Source organism: Biomphalaria glabrata, chromosome 9 (genome assembly GCF_947242115.1).
Source record: "Biomphalaria glabrata chromosome 9, xgBioGlab47.1, whole genome shotgun sequence".
NCBI classification, from domain to species: domain Eukaryota; kingdom Metazoa; phylum Mollusca; class Gastropoda; family Planorbidae; genus Biomphalaria; species Biomphalaria glabrata.
The window spans coordinates 13,311,393-13,325,495 of record NC_074719.1 but is presented as its reverse complement, the minus strand read 5'-3'; the positions used below and the strand labels follow the sequence as shown (position 1 = coordinate 13,325,495).

At 37.6% G+C, this 14,103-nt stretch overlaps 1 protein-coding gene across 2 annotated transcripts in view; it reads right to left on the bottom strand.

The window, feature by feature from the left end:
- Positions 1-14,103, bottom strand: part of LOC106074689 (uncharacterized) — a 103,976-nt gene that overhangs the window by 22,260 nt on the left and 67,613 nt on the right. The window contains exons 3-4 of one of the 2 annotated variants that reach the window (XM_056039805.1): positions 12,366-12,432; positions 10,068-10,193 (exon numbers count right to left, since the gene is read on the bottom strand). In XM_056039805.1, coding sequence (XP_055895780.1) covers positions 10,068-10,193; positions 12,366-12,432 — 193 coding nt within the window. The remainder of the gene's footprint in view (positions 1-10,067; positions 10,194-12,365; positions 12,433-14,103) is intronic. The other variant, XM_056039806.1, reaches the window with a different exon arrangement.

The window sequence follows — 14,103 nt, the reverse complement described above, 5'->3', positions numbered from 1 at the left end:
AAAAAGATGTCAACGACGTGGCAGAGAAAGGCGCTATTTGCCCAAACATTAGATCATCCACAATAAGTACATTAGGCGTCTAGTGTTGTCGCAATAATGGCAGCCGCTGTGACAATATCTCACTCGTATGTTCGGACATCGGTCGTGTTAATGAGCCGTGTCGTTGGAGTTGGGGAAATAATGGCAGCCTCATACATATCTACCCGCAAATACACACACACACACACACACACACACACACACACACACACAACTGAGCCTATTTCTAGTGACAAGTCGTGTCTGGTGGGGGGTCAAAAGTTAATGAAAATCCTCTACGCCCACAATGCTAACAACGTCCAGTTTTGTCCTCGTCTGGCCAGCTCAACAGAACAGCGCGCACATCATCTCCTTTCAATGTAGTCCCATCATTGTAGCCATATACATTTGATCAGGTCAAGCTATTGATTAGGAGCAAGCATGCATTCGTTGCCCAGCGGCCTAATTTAGTAGTTGTAAGTTGAAGAACTAACTGAAGATGGTCTAGAGTCTAGACAAATAGGAGAAAGATAGTTCAATCTGCTGTCAATGTTAAAAATTGGACTAAATAGTGGGGAAAACAAAACGTATCCGCAGATCTAACATTTGGAAATAAATAAAAGAATAAAATATTTTGTTTGAAAATCTCACTTAACGTATTGCAGAGCTTCAACACTAAACTAAACAATGTCCATTGACATTCCAACTGAAGAGAAAATGTGCTTTAGCAGTGCTGAAGAGTGCCCACAACTAATCCTACAGATACAAAACTAAGCTGAATAACACTTCCTTTATTCTGTACATCGGATATACCAAAAAAAAACAAGTGGGCTATTTATGCATTTTCCTACATGTCTTGAAAACTCCCGTGTATTGGCTTGACTATTTATAAAAACTGCCGACCTAACATGAGATGCTGTTTTTCAAAGCTCACACAGCCACATTCATTTCACACTTCACTTGCAACAATGCCCTACACTATGTTTCTGATCATGGAGGTAGCTTTTTGTTTCATTTCAATGAAAACAATTTTGTAACCATGTAAATTTAAAGGCTAATAGAAATTTTGATTTAACCGCAAAAATGTAAACTTTTATCATTTTTTGTTTACGACGAACGGACTCTTTTGAGTTGGCAAATGTTTCACAAACGTTACCGGCCAAGCCGTCTGCTTGTTGTATGTGCCAGTCTTTTAAAAAGTAGGCCTGCTTTATCGAAACAAAAGAATCAGTAAAAGTAAAAAAGTAAAGTTCACCTTTTCAGACCTTGCGATCTATAGATGATGATGTAAAGGTCCTCTGTTTCTGTGGCCCACGGTTAACGAGGATATTATGTGGCCAGCACAACGACCAATCGCTTTTACTTTCCCCAACTAATGTCAGGTACCCATTAGAGATGGATGGTCTCAGAGGCGCCCAAAAGAAGCCGAAATCAAAGTCCCAGTCTTCACCAGGATTCGAACCCGGGACATCGGTTCGGAGGCTAAGCCCTTTACCGCTCAGCCACCGCGCCCCCCAAAAGAATCAGTGGGGGTCTTTTTATCCTTCTGAACTATGTAATAATGCGCTTGCGTAGTGCACTATAAATGTCCAATAAGATATTAGTACACGATCACATTAGCATATAGCATTATTATTAGAATGCTTGGCCATTGTCTACACTATTTTTGTAACCTGAATTTGTGGTCTCCCTTGTTCCAACTTAGATTTCAGTTTCACGTTTTTTTTTTGATATTTTAAAAAAAAAAAAGATGATGCTGTATTAGAATGAATTTATCTTTGATTTGGATCTGAGTTTGTCTTAGCTAAAAAAAAAGGGCTCAATCCCCAGCGGGAAATATCCAAGTGACGACCTTCAAATCTTTGGGTTAGGTCGTGATATCATAATTCTTTGACCTAATAGACACATTAAACAATAGTGAGGGGCGAGTAGATTACTATTTAAACTAACCGATTGGATAAAACTGGCTTGTATACGATTTTCATCTTTCTTCTGACCCCCTGCGGTTGTATCGCGGATCTCTTGGGGTCCGCGGACCACAGTTGTAAAACCACTGTTCCACGAGGACTCATTGAAATATTTATTTGGTATTTATATCTAGGCCAGTGACTGACCCATCTTGCCAAAAATAAATAGAAAGCAAGAGGCTCCAGTCAAATGTTTATTTTGTCCACCCTAACAAGAAAAAAAAAAGTGGACACACTGGTGTCTCTATTAACGCATTAACGCCGAAATGACCCGCTGAAGCTAGAAACCTAACAAATTGAAGAGCTCTACTCCAAAGCGAGACTCGCGTGATAGGAGCGTAATGAACACGTGACTCGCTAAGCCGATAGACTTTACAGCGACAAGAATACCTTTTAGAGAAAGCTGATAATTATTTCCTGAACTCAACATTAAAGTTGTCTTCTGTTCGAAGGAAACGTCTTTCTCTTTTCTTCTTTTCAAGTCTAGTTCTTGAGAAATTCTACCAGGAACCTTTTCATCTTCAAAACAAAATTTCGCCTTATTTCTCACAAATATCTCAGCAGTTTTTAAAAGTCGAATTTAAAAGATCATTAAATGTATGCTAGTTTTAACAATTAACCAACAACCTGCTATCACCAGGGGCAAATGTACTTTCACCCTTCTTTCTACTACTGTTAACAATACCAAAGCCGTAGTCTACCGGACCTGTGTGAGGAGCCCTCTGCTATACGGTCATCGGATCCAACTCCTAAAAATACCATATTCAACACCTAATCCCATTTTAACTAAGAACTTTTCAGGTGGACTCTATTTGATTTTGTCTGTAGGCGGTAGAGCTCTCGTGAAAGTGGACATTGTTAGGCGCCTCCACACTGTGTCTTCTACAGATATGTCTAAACGGATGTAACATTGTTAGGCGCCTCCACGCTATGTCTTCTACAGATATGTCGAAACGGATGTAACATTGTTAGGCGCCTCCACGCTATGTCTTCTACAGATATGTCATAACGGATGTAACATTGTTAGGCGCCTCCACGCTATGTCTTCTACAGATATGTCGAAACGGATGTAACATTGTTAGGCGCCTCCACGCTATGTCTTCTACAGATATGTCGAAACGGATGTAACATTGTTAGGCGCCTCCACGCTGTGTCTTCTACAGATATGTCGAAACGGATGTAACATTGTTAGACGCCTCCACGCTATGTCTTCTACAGATATGTCGAAACGGATGTAACATTGTTAGGCGCCTCCACGCTATGTCTTCTACAGATATGTCGAAACGGATGTAACATTGTTAGGCGCCTCCACGCTGTGTCTTCTACAGATATGTCGAAACGGATGTAACATTGTTAGGCGCCTCCACGCTGTGTCTTCTACAGATATGTCGAAACGGATGTAACATTGTTAGGCGCCTCCACGCTGTGTCTTCTACAGATATGTCGAAACGGATGTAACATTGTTAGACGCCTCCACGCTATGTCTTCTACAGATATGTCGAAACGGATGTAACATTGTTAGACGCCTCCACGCTGTGTCTTCTACAGATATGTCGAAACGGATGTAACATTGTTAGGCGCCTCCACGCTGTGTCTTCTACAGATATGTCGAAACGGATGTAACATTGTTAGGCGCCTCCACGCTGTGTCTTCTACAGATATGTCGAAACGGATGTAACATTGTTAGACGCCTCCACGCTGTGTCTTCTACAGATATGTCGAAACGGATGTAACATTGTTAGACGCCTCCACGCTATGTCTTCTACAGATATGTCGAAACGGATGTAACATTGTTAGACGCCTCCACGCTGTGTCTTCTACAGATATGTCGAAACGGATGTAACATTGTTAGGCGCCTCCACGCTGTGTCTTCTACAGATATGTCGAAACGGATGTAACATTGTTAGGCGCCTCCACGCTGTGTCTTCTACAGATATGTCGAAACGGATGTAACATTGTTAGGCGCCTCCACGCTGTGTCTTCTACAGATATGTCGAAACGGATGTAACATTGTTAGGCGCCTCCACGCTGTGTCTTCTACAGATATGTCTAAACGGATGTAACATTGTTAGGCGCCTCCACGCTGTGTCTTCTACAGATATGTCTAAACGGATGTAACATTGTTAGGCGCCTCCACGCTGTGTCTTCTACAGATATGTCTAAACGGATGAAACACTCAGATACTCAAATAACACAGGGGAAAGGTCAACAATATAAAGATACTTGACACTGATGAACGATGTCAAATAATAGGTTGAATACGTAATGAAGGGAACCATCGAATGTCTACTTCAGAAACTGAAGCCAACCTTTTTCTAAAGCTGCCAAGTGAAGTAAATTCCATATAGCCTCCCCCCACCCCACCCCAGCTGCGCGTGAAGATGAAAAACTATTTGTGGGTACGGAAAATGTAAATTAACTCTTTCCCCTCTCCCCCCTCACTTTCACCTGCTTTGTAAACATATTAACTTTTTTACTAACAAGCTTATATCAACTCTGTGTCTGTCTGGTACAACTTTTGTACACATTATTTCTCCCACACCCAGTCTCGGGTCAAGTTGAACATTTACACAATTCTTTGCTGTACCTAACAAAACGTGTATGAGAAAAAAATTAAACCAATTAACTAATTAATTATCAGTAATTAATTATTTTGTTTGATATCGGAAAAGGGAAATGAATGTTACTTGTTGAGAGATGTGGTTGTATATATAGAGTTATGACCTTAATTACGTTTTGTACACGTTCTTCTCCCACTTCATAAAATCCGATCCAGTTGAAATTGTGCACAATACACGAATAAATAAATACAAAAATTAATCAAGTAGTTAATTCGTAATAATTAATTGTGTTTAATATAAAAAGGATCCATATTCCTGCAGTATTGAGATAAATGGCAGTGATGTTGCGTTTTTTCCCTTAGATAAGATTTGTTTTTTAAAAAGATATTCATTTATAGCTCGCTGTTTTTTTTCTTCAAACACAGTAATTTCAAGTGTTTTTTTTTTACCAACTGTTTCATTGTAGCTTTTGTTGAACAGATCGGTATTACTTCTTAAACACATTCTTTAGATTTTTTACAAAGCTTTTATCAACTCACTCTGTCTGTCGGTCTGGTAAAAAGTTTGTTCACGTTCTTTCTCCCACACCCAATCTCGGATCAAACTGAAACTTTGCACAATTATTTCTTTTAACTTAAAACACAAGAATCAATAAAAAAAATACAACTATTAATTAATTAATTATTTTGTTAGGTATCTCGAACAGGGGAAAGAAATTGACTGAAGTGATGATATAATATGACTTATTTATAAGTCATCGTCTGAGGCTTAGTGAACACAAACATGAAATAGAAATAATAGATTGCTATACAATCTCCCATGTTCATAGACCCTTCGCTAGCAGATCTTGTAATGGCTTGAGAGGCCCGAGAAGACTTTAGCCCACGAGTTCAAATTCAGGTGGTTTACCTTTTTTTTTTTTTTTTATAAATACATAAAAAAATGATCACCCAGATACCCCGTTCTTTCTCCCCACACCCCTTTCCAACTAGTCCAGACAAGTGATAGGATCATAGCGTAATGAGAGAGCTAAACAAAAGAATTGGTAAAAATATTTTTTATCGCACAGATTCATTATTGTTAGTCTAGATATATTACAAACTGATTGATACACATTAATATAAGCTTTGTTTTTTTAAAAGTACATTTCTATGTTTTGCTTGTTCCCATATAATTTCCCCTCCCCAGCCCAGTGCAGATATACCGCCTCTATATCTCCTATATGTATGTGTACTCCCTGCCAATGAGTTTGTGTTGGCCAACATAAAGGAACTATTCAGCTCTAAATGGCAATGGGACTAGACCAGACATTGGAGTTTATGTTGATTGCATTAAAGAGGCTGTTAGGTCGATAAGTTTACAGGGTCAAAGGTGAATGCTCATATGTTTGAGAGACTTATGACAGTAAAAGTGAGCAAGGTCAAGGTGAAGAGAAAAATATGTACTTTTATCTTTATGCTTTTCTTAGTATTTTTAAAATTATTTTGTGTTGTTGTATTTGTAATTTATAGTTCAGCGTTGTATGTATAATGAAGATTATCATTTATGTTTGAGAATTTAGAAAAAGCCTTAGGCGGTATTAGTTGAATTAGTCCCCTTTACACTTTAGGTAGAGTGTTAAGTTGTCGCTAAAAGTTTTTTTCATAAGCGCTTCTCCGGCACAGTGGTTAGTGTGGTTAGGAGGCTTGAGGCCTCAAATTCCAATTCAAGTTGTACAATTTGTTTTTATATAAAATACATTTAAAAAGCGATCACGGTAAATTTAATACCATACACAGTCTCCTTTAGATATCCCGATAGACATTACTAGACATTTCACTTTCCTAGAGGTCAACTATAAAGTTTATCTATTTTTTTTTATGGTCAATACTTAATATAGGTGGATATCGTTAGCACCGCCACCAAAGAATGGCAGATACAATGTGTGGACCATTTATGTTTGTTTCGAAGTTCGCCATGCAATGTTTTTAATCAATTAAAACTAACCAATCACTTTTGAATGAAGAGGTCATATTTCTACAGAGGCGTAACTAGGGTGGGGGAGGGAGAAGGAAAATTTGAAAATCCCCCCGAGCCCCCACTTGAGGGGGCCCCCAAATGAGTGTTTCTTACATTAAATATTGAATATTACTCAAAATGCAGGTCCCCCAAAAAGAGGTCAAGTTTCCCGGCCCCCCCAAATGATGGCAAATTCCTAGCTACGCCACTGTATTTCTGATGTAAATTGAAAACACAATGGAAGAAAACAGTATAAGAACCAGTGAATATAAATCTACTAACGATAGGATTTGAGAAAGTTAACTCTATGCCAAAAGATCTCGTGTGATTCTTTAGGAGAGTAGGAGCACCTGACAGCGCACTGACTCATCCTGCAGTTCAGTTCATCAAGCGCACATTTCCTTTTCAACGTAGGGATCAAGTCAAAGTATTAACAAAGCAAACATAAAGTAATGTATTTAAAATATATAATCAATTTTCTTTCCTAACGCTGAGAAGAAAGATTTAGGTGCAAGACGAATGTGTGTCTACACTGGAGTGCTGCTGGTTGGCGCTGTTAGTGAGGGGACACATTGAAGTCTTAAGGCCGAGGACTTCACAAACAGATGAACTGTGTTGACAATGTAGCCTCGTTTCCCTACGCATTCCAGTTGTTTGTTTGTTTCAATTATCAAAGCTAGCTTACACCCACATGGTGCCTGTCTGCTGATGAGTCTGAAGGGATTGGAATGATAAAACCCAGAGAGTCTCACGAATTTCCGAAGACAGCTGAATACTTTATTCGACGTAACAATGTCACTAGCATTTGAAACAATATTTGTGTAAGTCTAAATTTAGGTTACACCACTACATAGGTCGACTAAGTTAAATTTAATTTCACTGTATCTGTGTTTCTTGTATGAAATTCTTTTCTAGTTGAACAAAGGGACCATACACATAGATATTATCCAGCATTAATTTTATTTTATGATCTAAACATTTAAATCAATTATATGTCTTTCGATCAGTGGCGTAACCAGCTTTTCTTTTAAGCCTATATAAGAGGTAAAAATTTTTTAAAAAGTAAGAAAATAAGAACTTGAAAATAAGAACTCAATTGAGTCTGTTTTTCTTCTCGCTTGCGTTATAGCACTCGTCTGAATTATTTTTTTTTTCAAATTTAAAAACGGTTCAGTGGCACTGTAGACACTCTTCCTGGCCGGGACATCCCAGATTGCTAAGTGTGCAGGAAGTAATACTGTGGCAATACTTACAATTTAAGCATACAGTTAAAAATGTATTTATTTATTTCTTGGCACAAGTCATAGACAGGCTGAAGCAGACGAACAACAAGACAACTTCAATACTGCTTTATTAGGGACATTTGTCATCAGTTCATCCGGAACCAACTCAGATGAGTATACTTAATGAGGACACCTATTATGTTTTTGATACGCCACCACCAATCGTGTTTATAAAAAAAATCAATATAATAAGCAGAAATGAGATAACTAACTGGTGGCAAGCTCTGTGAATTATATTAGTTGACCCATTTTAAATTATCTTGAGAACCTCAAAAGAAGAACATTTCGATCAACGTTGTCAGATGTTGACACGCTCCTCTATAAGTTAATGACTTATTATCTTAAATCATGGGCGGTTAATCCTAATTAAATCGTGGAAGGCCTTTGTATTGACGTCATTAGAATGCAAACAAACATATTTCATCAAGACATTGTCATCGCACACAAATAACAAGCAAAATATAGAAACTATTTTTAAAAAATATTTAAGGTGAAGAACTCCACATTTACAGACATTTATCTTAAGACTGTAAGAGTTTCCCCCCTTTACTATATCAAACAAAATTATTTAATAACCACTATTTAATGAACTTTTTTTTTTTTTTTTAAATTTAATTTTGATTCGTGTTTTGTTAGAAACAATTAATGGTTGTACAAAGTTTCAACTTGATCCGAGAATAGTAAGTGGGAGAAAAAAGGTGTTCAAAATGTGTACCAGACAGACAGACAGAGTGGGTTGGTATAAGTCTTGTTATAAAACGTATATATATATATATATATATATATATATAAATATCCAGTAGGAGTTTTATCCTTATAGAAGCCATGCTATAGATTGAAATACGAACACAGACATTGAAGTGCAGCCACATTGAGATCGAACACACACACAAAGTGGGAAAACATCAAAAGCTTGTGAAAACACTGACATTGTAGGAGACATGACAAAGCTCATGACACTGACATGCAGCTTTAGGTGTTTAATTTTGGAATAAATTTTGATTCTGACCCAACCCACAATCAAGTAATAAATACAAAAGTTAAGTGCTGAAACAACAAATATTATCACGTGATAATACGAAGTAGGGAATAAACGTTTAATTTACTATGACGAAGTAGTGGAAAGACCTGGCCAGGACACAAACCGCGAATCTTCAACTCGACTTTTTTTGCCAAGCAGCCCTACAGGATGAGGTAAACACAGCACGTTACCACCCAGATTTTTTAAAAAAATATTCCGATCAGTAGTGTCCACGGTCTTGCACTTGCAACGCAGAAATCAACAGTCTCATATTCCCAGGCCCCGCCCACACACTCGCTTTTACATATGTAACATGCACAACTTAACAGTATAGATAAAATAAACTTGAAACTGGAACATAGGAAAACCCTAGAAAAACTTATCTTTTGACATCTGCATTGTCTATACTATATTCTCTCAGTTACTCTTGCCTTCTATAATTATGATTACATTAATTGTCTGCATTATATTCTATCAATTACTCTTGCCTTTTATTGTTACATCGTCTGCACTATATTCTCTCAATTACTCTTGCCTTCTATTATTACATTATCTGCATTATATTCTATCAATTACTCTTGCCTTCTATTATTACATCATCTGCACTATATTCTCTCAATTACTCTTTATGTGTCTCAGCACTTAACTATATAAATATGTTTGGTGTGTTCAATTTGATGCTCATCAGATACATTACACATTCTTCCGTAGACCCCTCCTCCTTTCGCCACATGTTTCCTCTATAATTAAGCAGACAAAGAAAATCAGACATCTATTTTAACAATGCGGACAACCAAAAAAAAAAAAAAAAGCATAGGCTTACTTAAGAGTGACTAAACTAGATTCTAACATTCACAAGCGAGTTCTAGACATCTACAGCCAAGAAAGAAGCGGCAATCCAGATTTTCGTTTCCATATAAACTGAACACTAAACAAGCCCATTAAACGTCTATTCAATTAATTATGGTAACGAATTGGTCTTTCAATAATTTTAATTGATTTTGACCAAATTTAAACATTTAATTTTTTAAAAATCTCTTTAAAATTTCGGGCTCCAAAACATTTCCACAGGAAAATAAAACAATGCTAAAAGTTGACCAGATTTTAAAAAGTAAAATTAGACAGCCGAACAAATAATAATAAAAAGAATATGGAAATTCCCACTACATTTAGATCTCATGTGGGAATGGAGTTTAGTTTTGAAAATCGAGTTCCTAACCTGCTCACCGCTTTTTTCCCATACTTCCCATAGCCTGCGTAATAACCGCTACCGTAACCATAGGAATCGTACCTTCGTCTTGGAGAGCCACCTGACGGCGAGCGGAAGTAGGACAGACGTGCTATTCTGGGGAGAAAAAGAATGGGAAGAGGAAACTTATTTTTCATTTTGTAGAATCAATTTAAATAAGTATTACAGTAATACTCTACATGGAAAATATTCGTACATGATAAAAAAAAAAAGTGTGTGTTTTTACTTAAATAAATCAAAGTGTAGTTAAAAATAACTTTTGTAACAAGCAATATGAAAAACAAGCAGAAATTTAAAAAAAATCATTATTTCTCTTGTTAGAACACTGACTTGTAGGCCTAATGTTAGTTAAAACGTCAGTATTTTTTTCTTATCTCCTATAGAGTATAGATAATTGTGGACAAAAGTCTGTAAAATAATATATAGATTAGTTTCTGTGATAGGATTATAATTAACTTGCATCATTTTTTTGGAGCTGTACCAAGAAGATCTGTAACTATAACCAAGTATTGGGGAGTTTCATCATTAATGTTAATTATTAATTAATTAATGTTATGACAATGTAATAATGTTAATTAAAACTTAATTAATAGTATGATTTTATAATAATGTTAATTCATATTAATAATAATGTTCATTCGCCACAGTAATCGGTTCTTTGCTTACATTTAGATATTTAAGAACAATGTAAACAAAAACTTTAGGAGCGAGAGTAAGCAAAGTCAAGGACTCAAAAGATCGCTGATACTAACTAGCTCAGGAGCAGCAACTCTGCCTTATTACCTTTAACTAGTAGCCCATTTGATGTGTAACGACTTCATTTGTTTCTCTACAGTCAGAGTGGGAAAGTCAAAATGTTTTATACAAATTGATATTATTTGGTGTTACAAGGAGAAGAGGCTAGACATTTATTTCTGCACTGCTTACAAATACATACCAATATCTTTTAAAGTAGACCTACATCGACACTGCCTATATTCTTACACTAGAAACACCAACAAGCTATTAAACAATTATCCACTTTAGATAAAACTCTTCAGTAGTCAAGGAAATTAAAAATGACCAGATGACGTAGGGCAGGTCGATAGCAATGTACAGGAGACCAAGTGGAAGACCACTGATAAGATGGATTCATGATTGGAAAGATCTAAATCTACAACTTGGAGATCGGGCTGAATGCAAAGTCGTGTTATGACAATTCTATGGACTGTAACAAGACAGAAATTGGTGACTTTTGTTTTATATTTAGCAGTGTATGAACTACATTCAGCATTTGTGAATTAATCTTTGGTACAAAGTTAAAAGTTCTAATTGTTAAAGGTAATAACAGACATGAATAAGATCACTAAATGCACTAAAATACCAATTAGATAAGCGAATGATCCTGCTAAAAGAAATATTTTTCATTTGAAACATACGAAACATTCGTCACTGAGTAGCAACAGAAAGCTTGACCACTACAAGGTGTTGACATGTTCACTTTGTTTAGATCTAAAACGAGTCAGTTTAGTGCATAACGCATCGTTGAAGTGTGTGTTATGCGCATGTGCTTTTCTTTTCAAATAATTTTTTCTTAGGAGCGTTATGACGCCTTTTTAATTTAGACGCCTGATTGCATCTTTCACTTTGTACACACTGCTGCTAGTAGGATGTTTTGATATGCATCTTTCACTTTGTACACACTGCTGCTAGTAGGATGTTTTGATACGTTTATTTCAATTTCCTTAAATTTTGTAATAAATCTTATTATCTCCCTTTCTTTCTTCCTTCCTATTTTTTTTCCACCATGTTTCGAATTATCTTTTTTTTTCTTTTTCCTGTTCATTCTATTTCCCCTTAATTTCTTTTTACATTGCCCGTGTTTAAACTTGAATAATTTTTGGAAGTAAAAAATTAATAGAATATATCCAGTGGCGTAGCTAAGGGTTTGGAGGCCCGGGGGTCTTGACCTCTTTATGGGATCCTGCATTTTCACATTCGACATCATGACATGAGTTAATGGCGTAGTATTTGATGTAAAAGCAAATTTCCGTCACTCATTTGGTGCCCCCTCAAGTGGGAGGGAGGGCCAATAGGTTATTTTCAAATTGGACTCCCTTGCCTCCACCCTAGCTACGCCACTGAATATATGATTACAACTCAATACTTTTATTTTTAATCTCTGAACTCAATATCGAAACTTTGCTGCTTTGAGGGACACAAAGGGCTTACAAAGTTAGATAACTTAGTTTAATTTCTTTGACAACATGAACTAACTAAAAACTTCACCTTTTGTCTGGCAACTCCATGCTCGTCTCTTCCTCTACGTCTTCCTCGTTCAAGAAATGGGGCGTGGCTAGAGTCGGAAATAAAAGTGTATTTGATATGATCTACTTCACAAATAGTTGAGAACAAAATAGAACATATCTTTTGTTAGAGTTAGAGCCCTTGCGAGAAATGGAAATACCCGGTAAACTTATACATCTAGCAATGAGAATAAAATTAAGCAAGTTAGATTATTGAATTTATTTGTGAGTATGTATTGATATGAGTCGTGGACCACCTGCGCAAAGCAAGAGAGAAAACTAAACTCGTTTCATTTGCGCTGTCTCCGAAGAATCTTGAAAAATCACATGGAAAGAAAGAGAGTGCAATACTGAGATCCTTGCTCGAACAGGTCTTCCCAGCATCATTACAGTCCTCAGACAACGCCGCCTGCGCTGGCTTGGACGTGTTCGCCTGATGGAAGATAATCGCATCCCAAAAGTTATTCTCTACAGGCAACTCGCGTCTGGCTCAAGAAAAATTGGTCGCCCCCACCTCCGTTAAATGGATGTAATAAAACGGGCCTCAAATCAGTGAACATTGGTACTGACCATTGGGAAGACGTAGCCCTAGACTGCTCTAGATGGAGAGAGACAGAACCAAGAAAGCTGTGGACAGCGAGAAAACATGGGCCTCAGCTCTGGAAGAAAAGCTTGCCATGCGAAAATATAGCCGGCTCCTCTGCCACCAAAGCTAAAGCCACCTTAACCTGCGATATTTGTGGACGGGAATGTCTCTCCAAAGTAGGGCTGCACAGCCGCATGAGGAAGTGTTCTACGACTGAAGGAGGCCAACAACAATGTATGTAAATTAGCGTTGAATGAAGTACGGTATAACCGTATGATCTGTCTATATCGAACTCCTGTTTATTGCACACAATAACTTTACTTTCAGCTGAACATAATGTGTTCCCTGCAGTCACGTGTAAGAGAACAGAAGGTAATAAAGAAAAGAACCAAAAGTTCCCTTATTGTAGTCCAATTCATCGAATCACTCGTTAACAGATTTGACGGTTCAATATTGGAAGAATAAAAAGCTCAACTCCCGGAGGAGGGAGGTTGACCTAACAGTGGGGTTGGGGGTGGGTGGGTTAGTCTGAGGGTTAGCTTCTTATGGCTGAACCTTTTAGACAAAGTGCTGAGCGGAAAGTTACTTTTTTAGATGGCAGTAAAATGTTTCTGTCCGTCACTGAATCAATCGTATTATATCATGTCTTGGGGAAGTGTAAGACAAGTTGTATATAAAGTTCCCTTTCTGACATTTCAATCTACAGATGATGTTAAGGTCATCTGTTTCTTTGACCAACGGTTAACGAGCAGGATGTCATGTGGCCAGCACAACAACCTACCGCTTTTACTTTCCCCAACTCAGGTACCCATTAGAGTTGGGTGGACTAGGGAGGCCTCAGTGGCGTAGCTAGGGTGGGGGAGGAGGGGGAGAATTTGAAAATCGACTTGAGGGGGGCCCCTAAATGAGTGTTTTTACATAAAAATTAAATATTACGCAAAGTGCAGGGGCTCCCGAAAAGGTCAAGCCCCCCCCCCCCCATCCCGGGCCCACAAACGATGGAAATTTCCTAGTTAAGCCCCTGGGCGGCCTAAAAATCCGAAAAATTCAAAATCCCAGTATTCGACGGGATTCTAACCCAGGACTCAGGTCCGGAAGCCCAGAGCTTAACCACTCAGCCACAGCGCCCCGTACA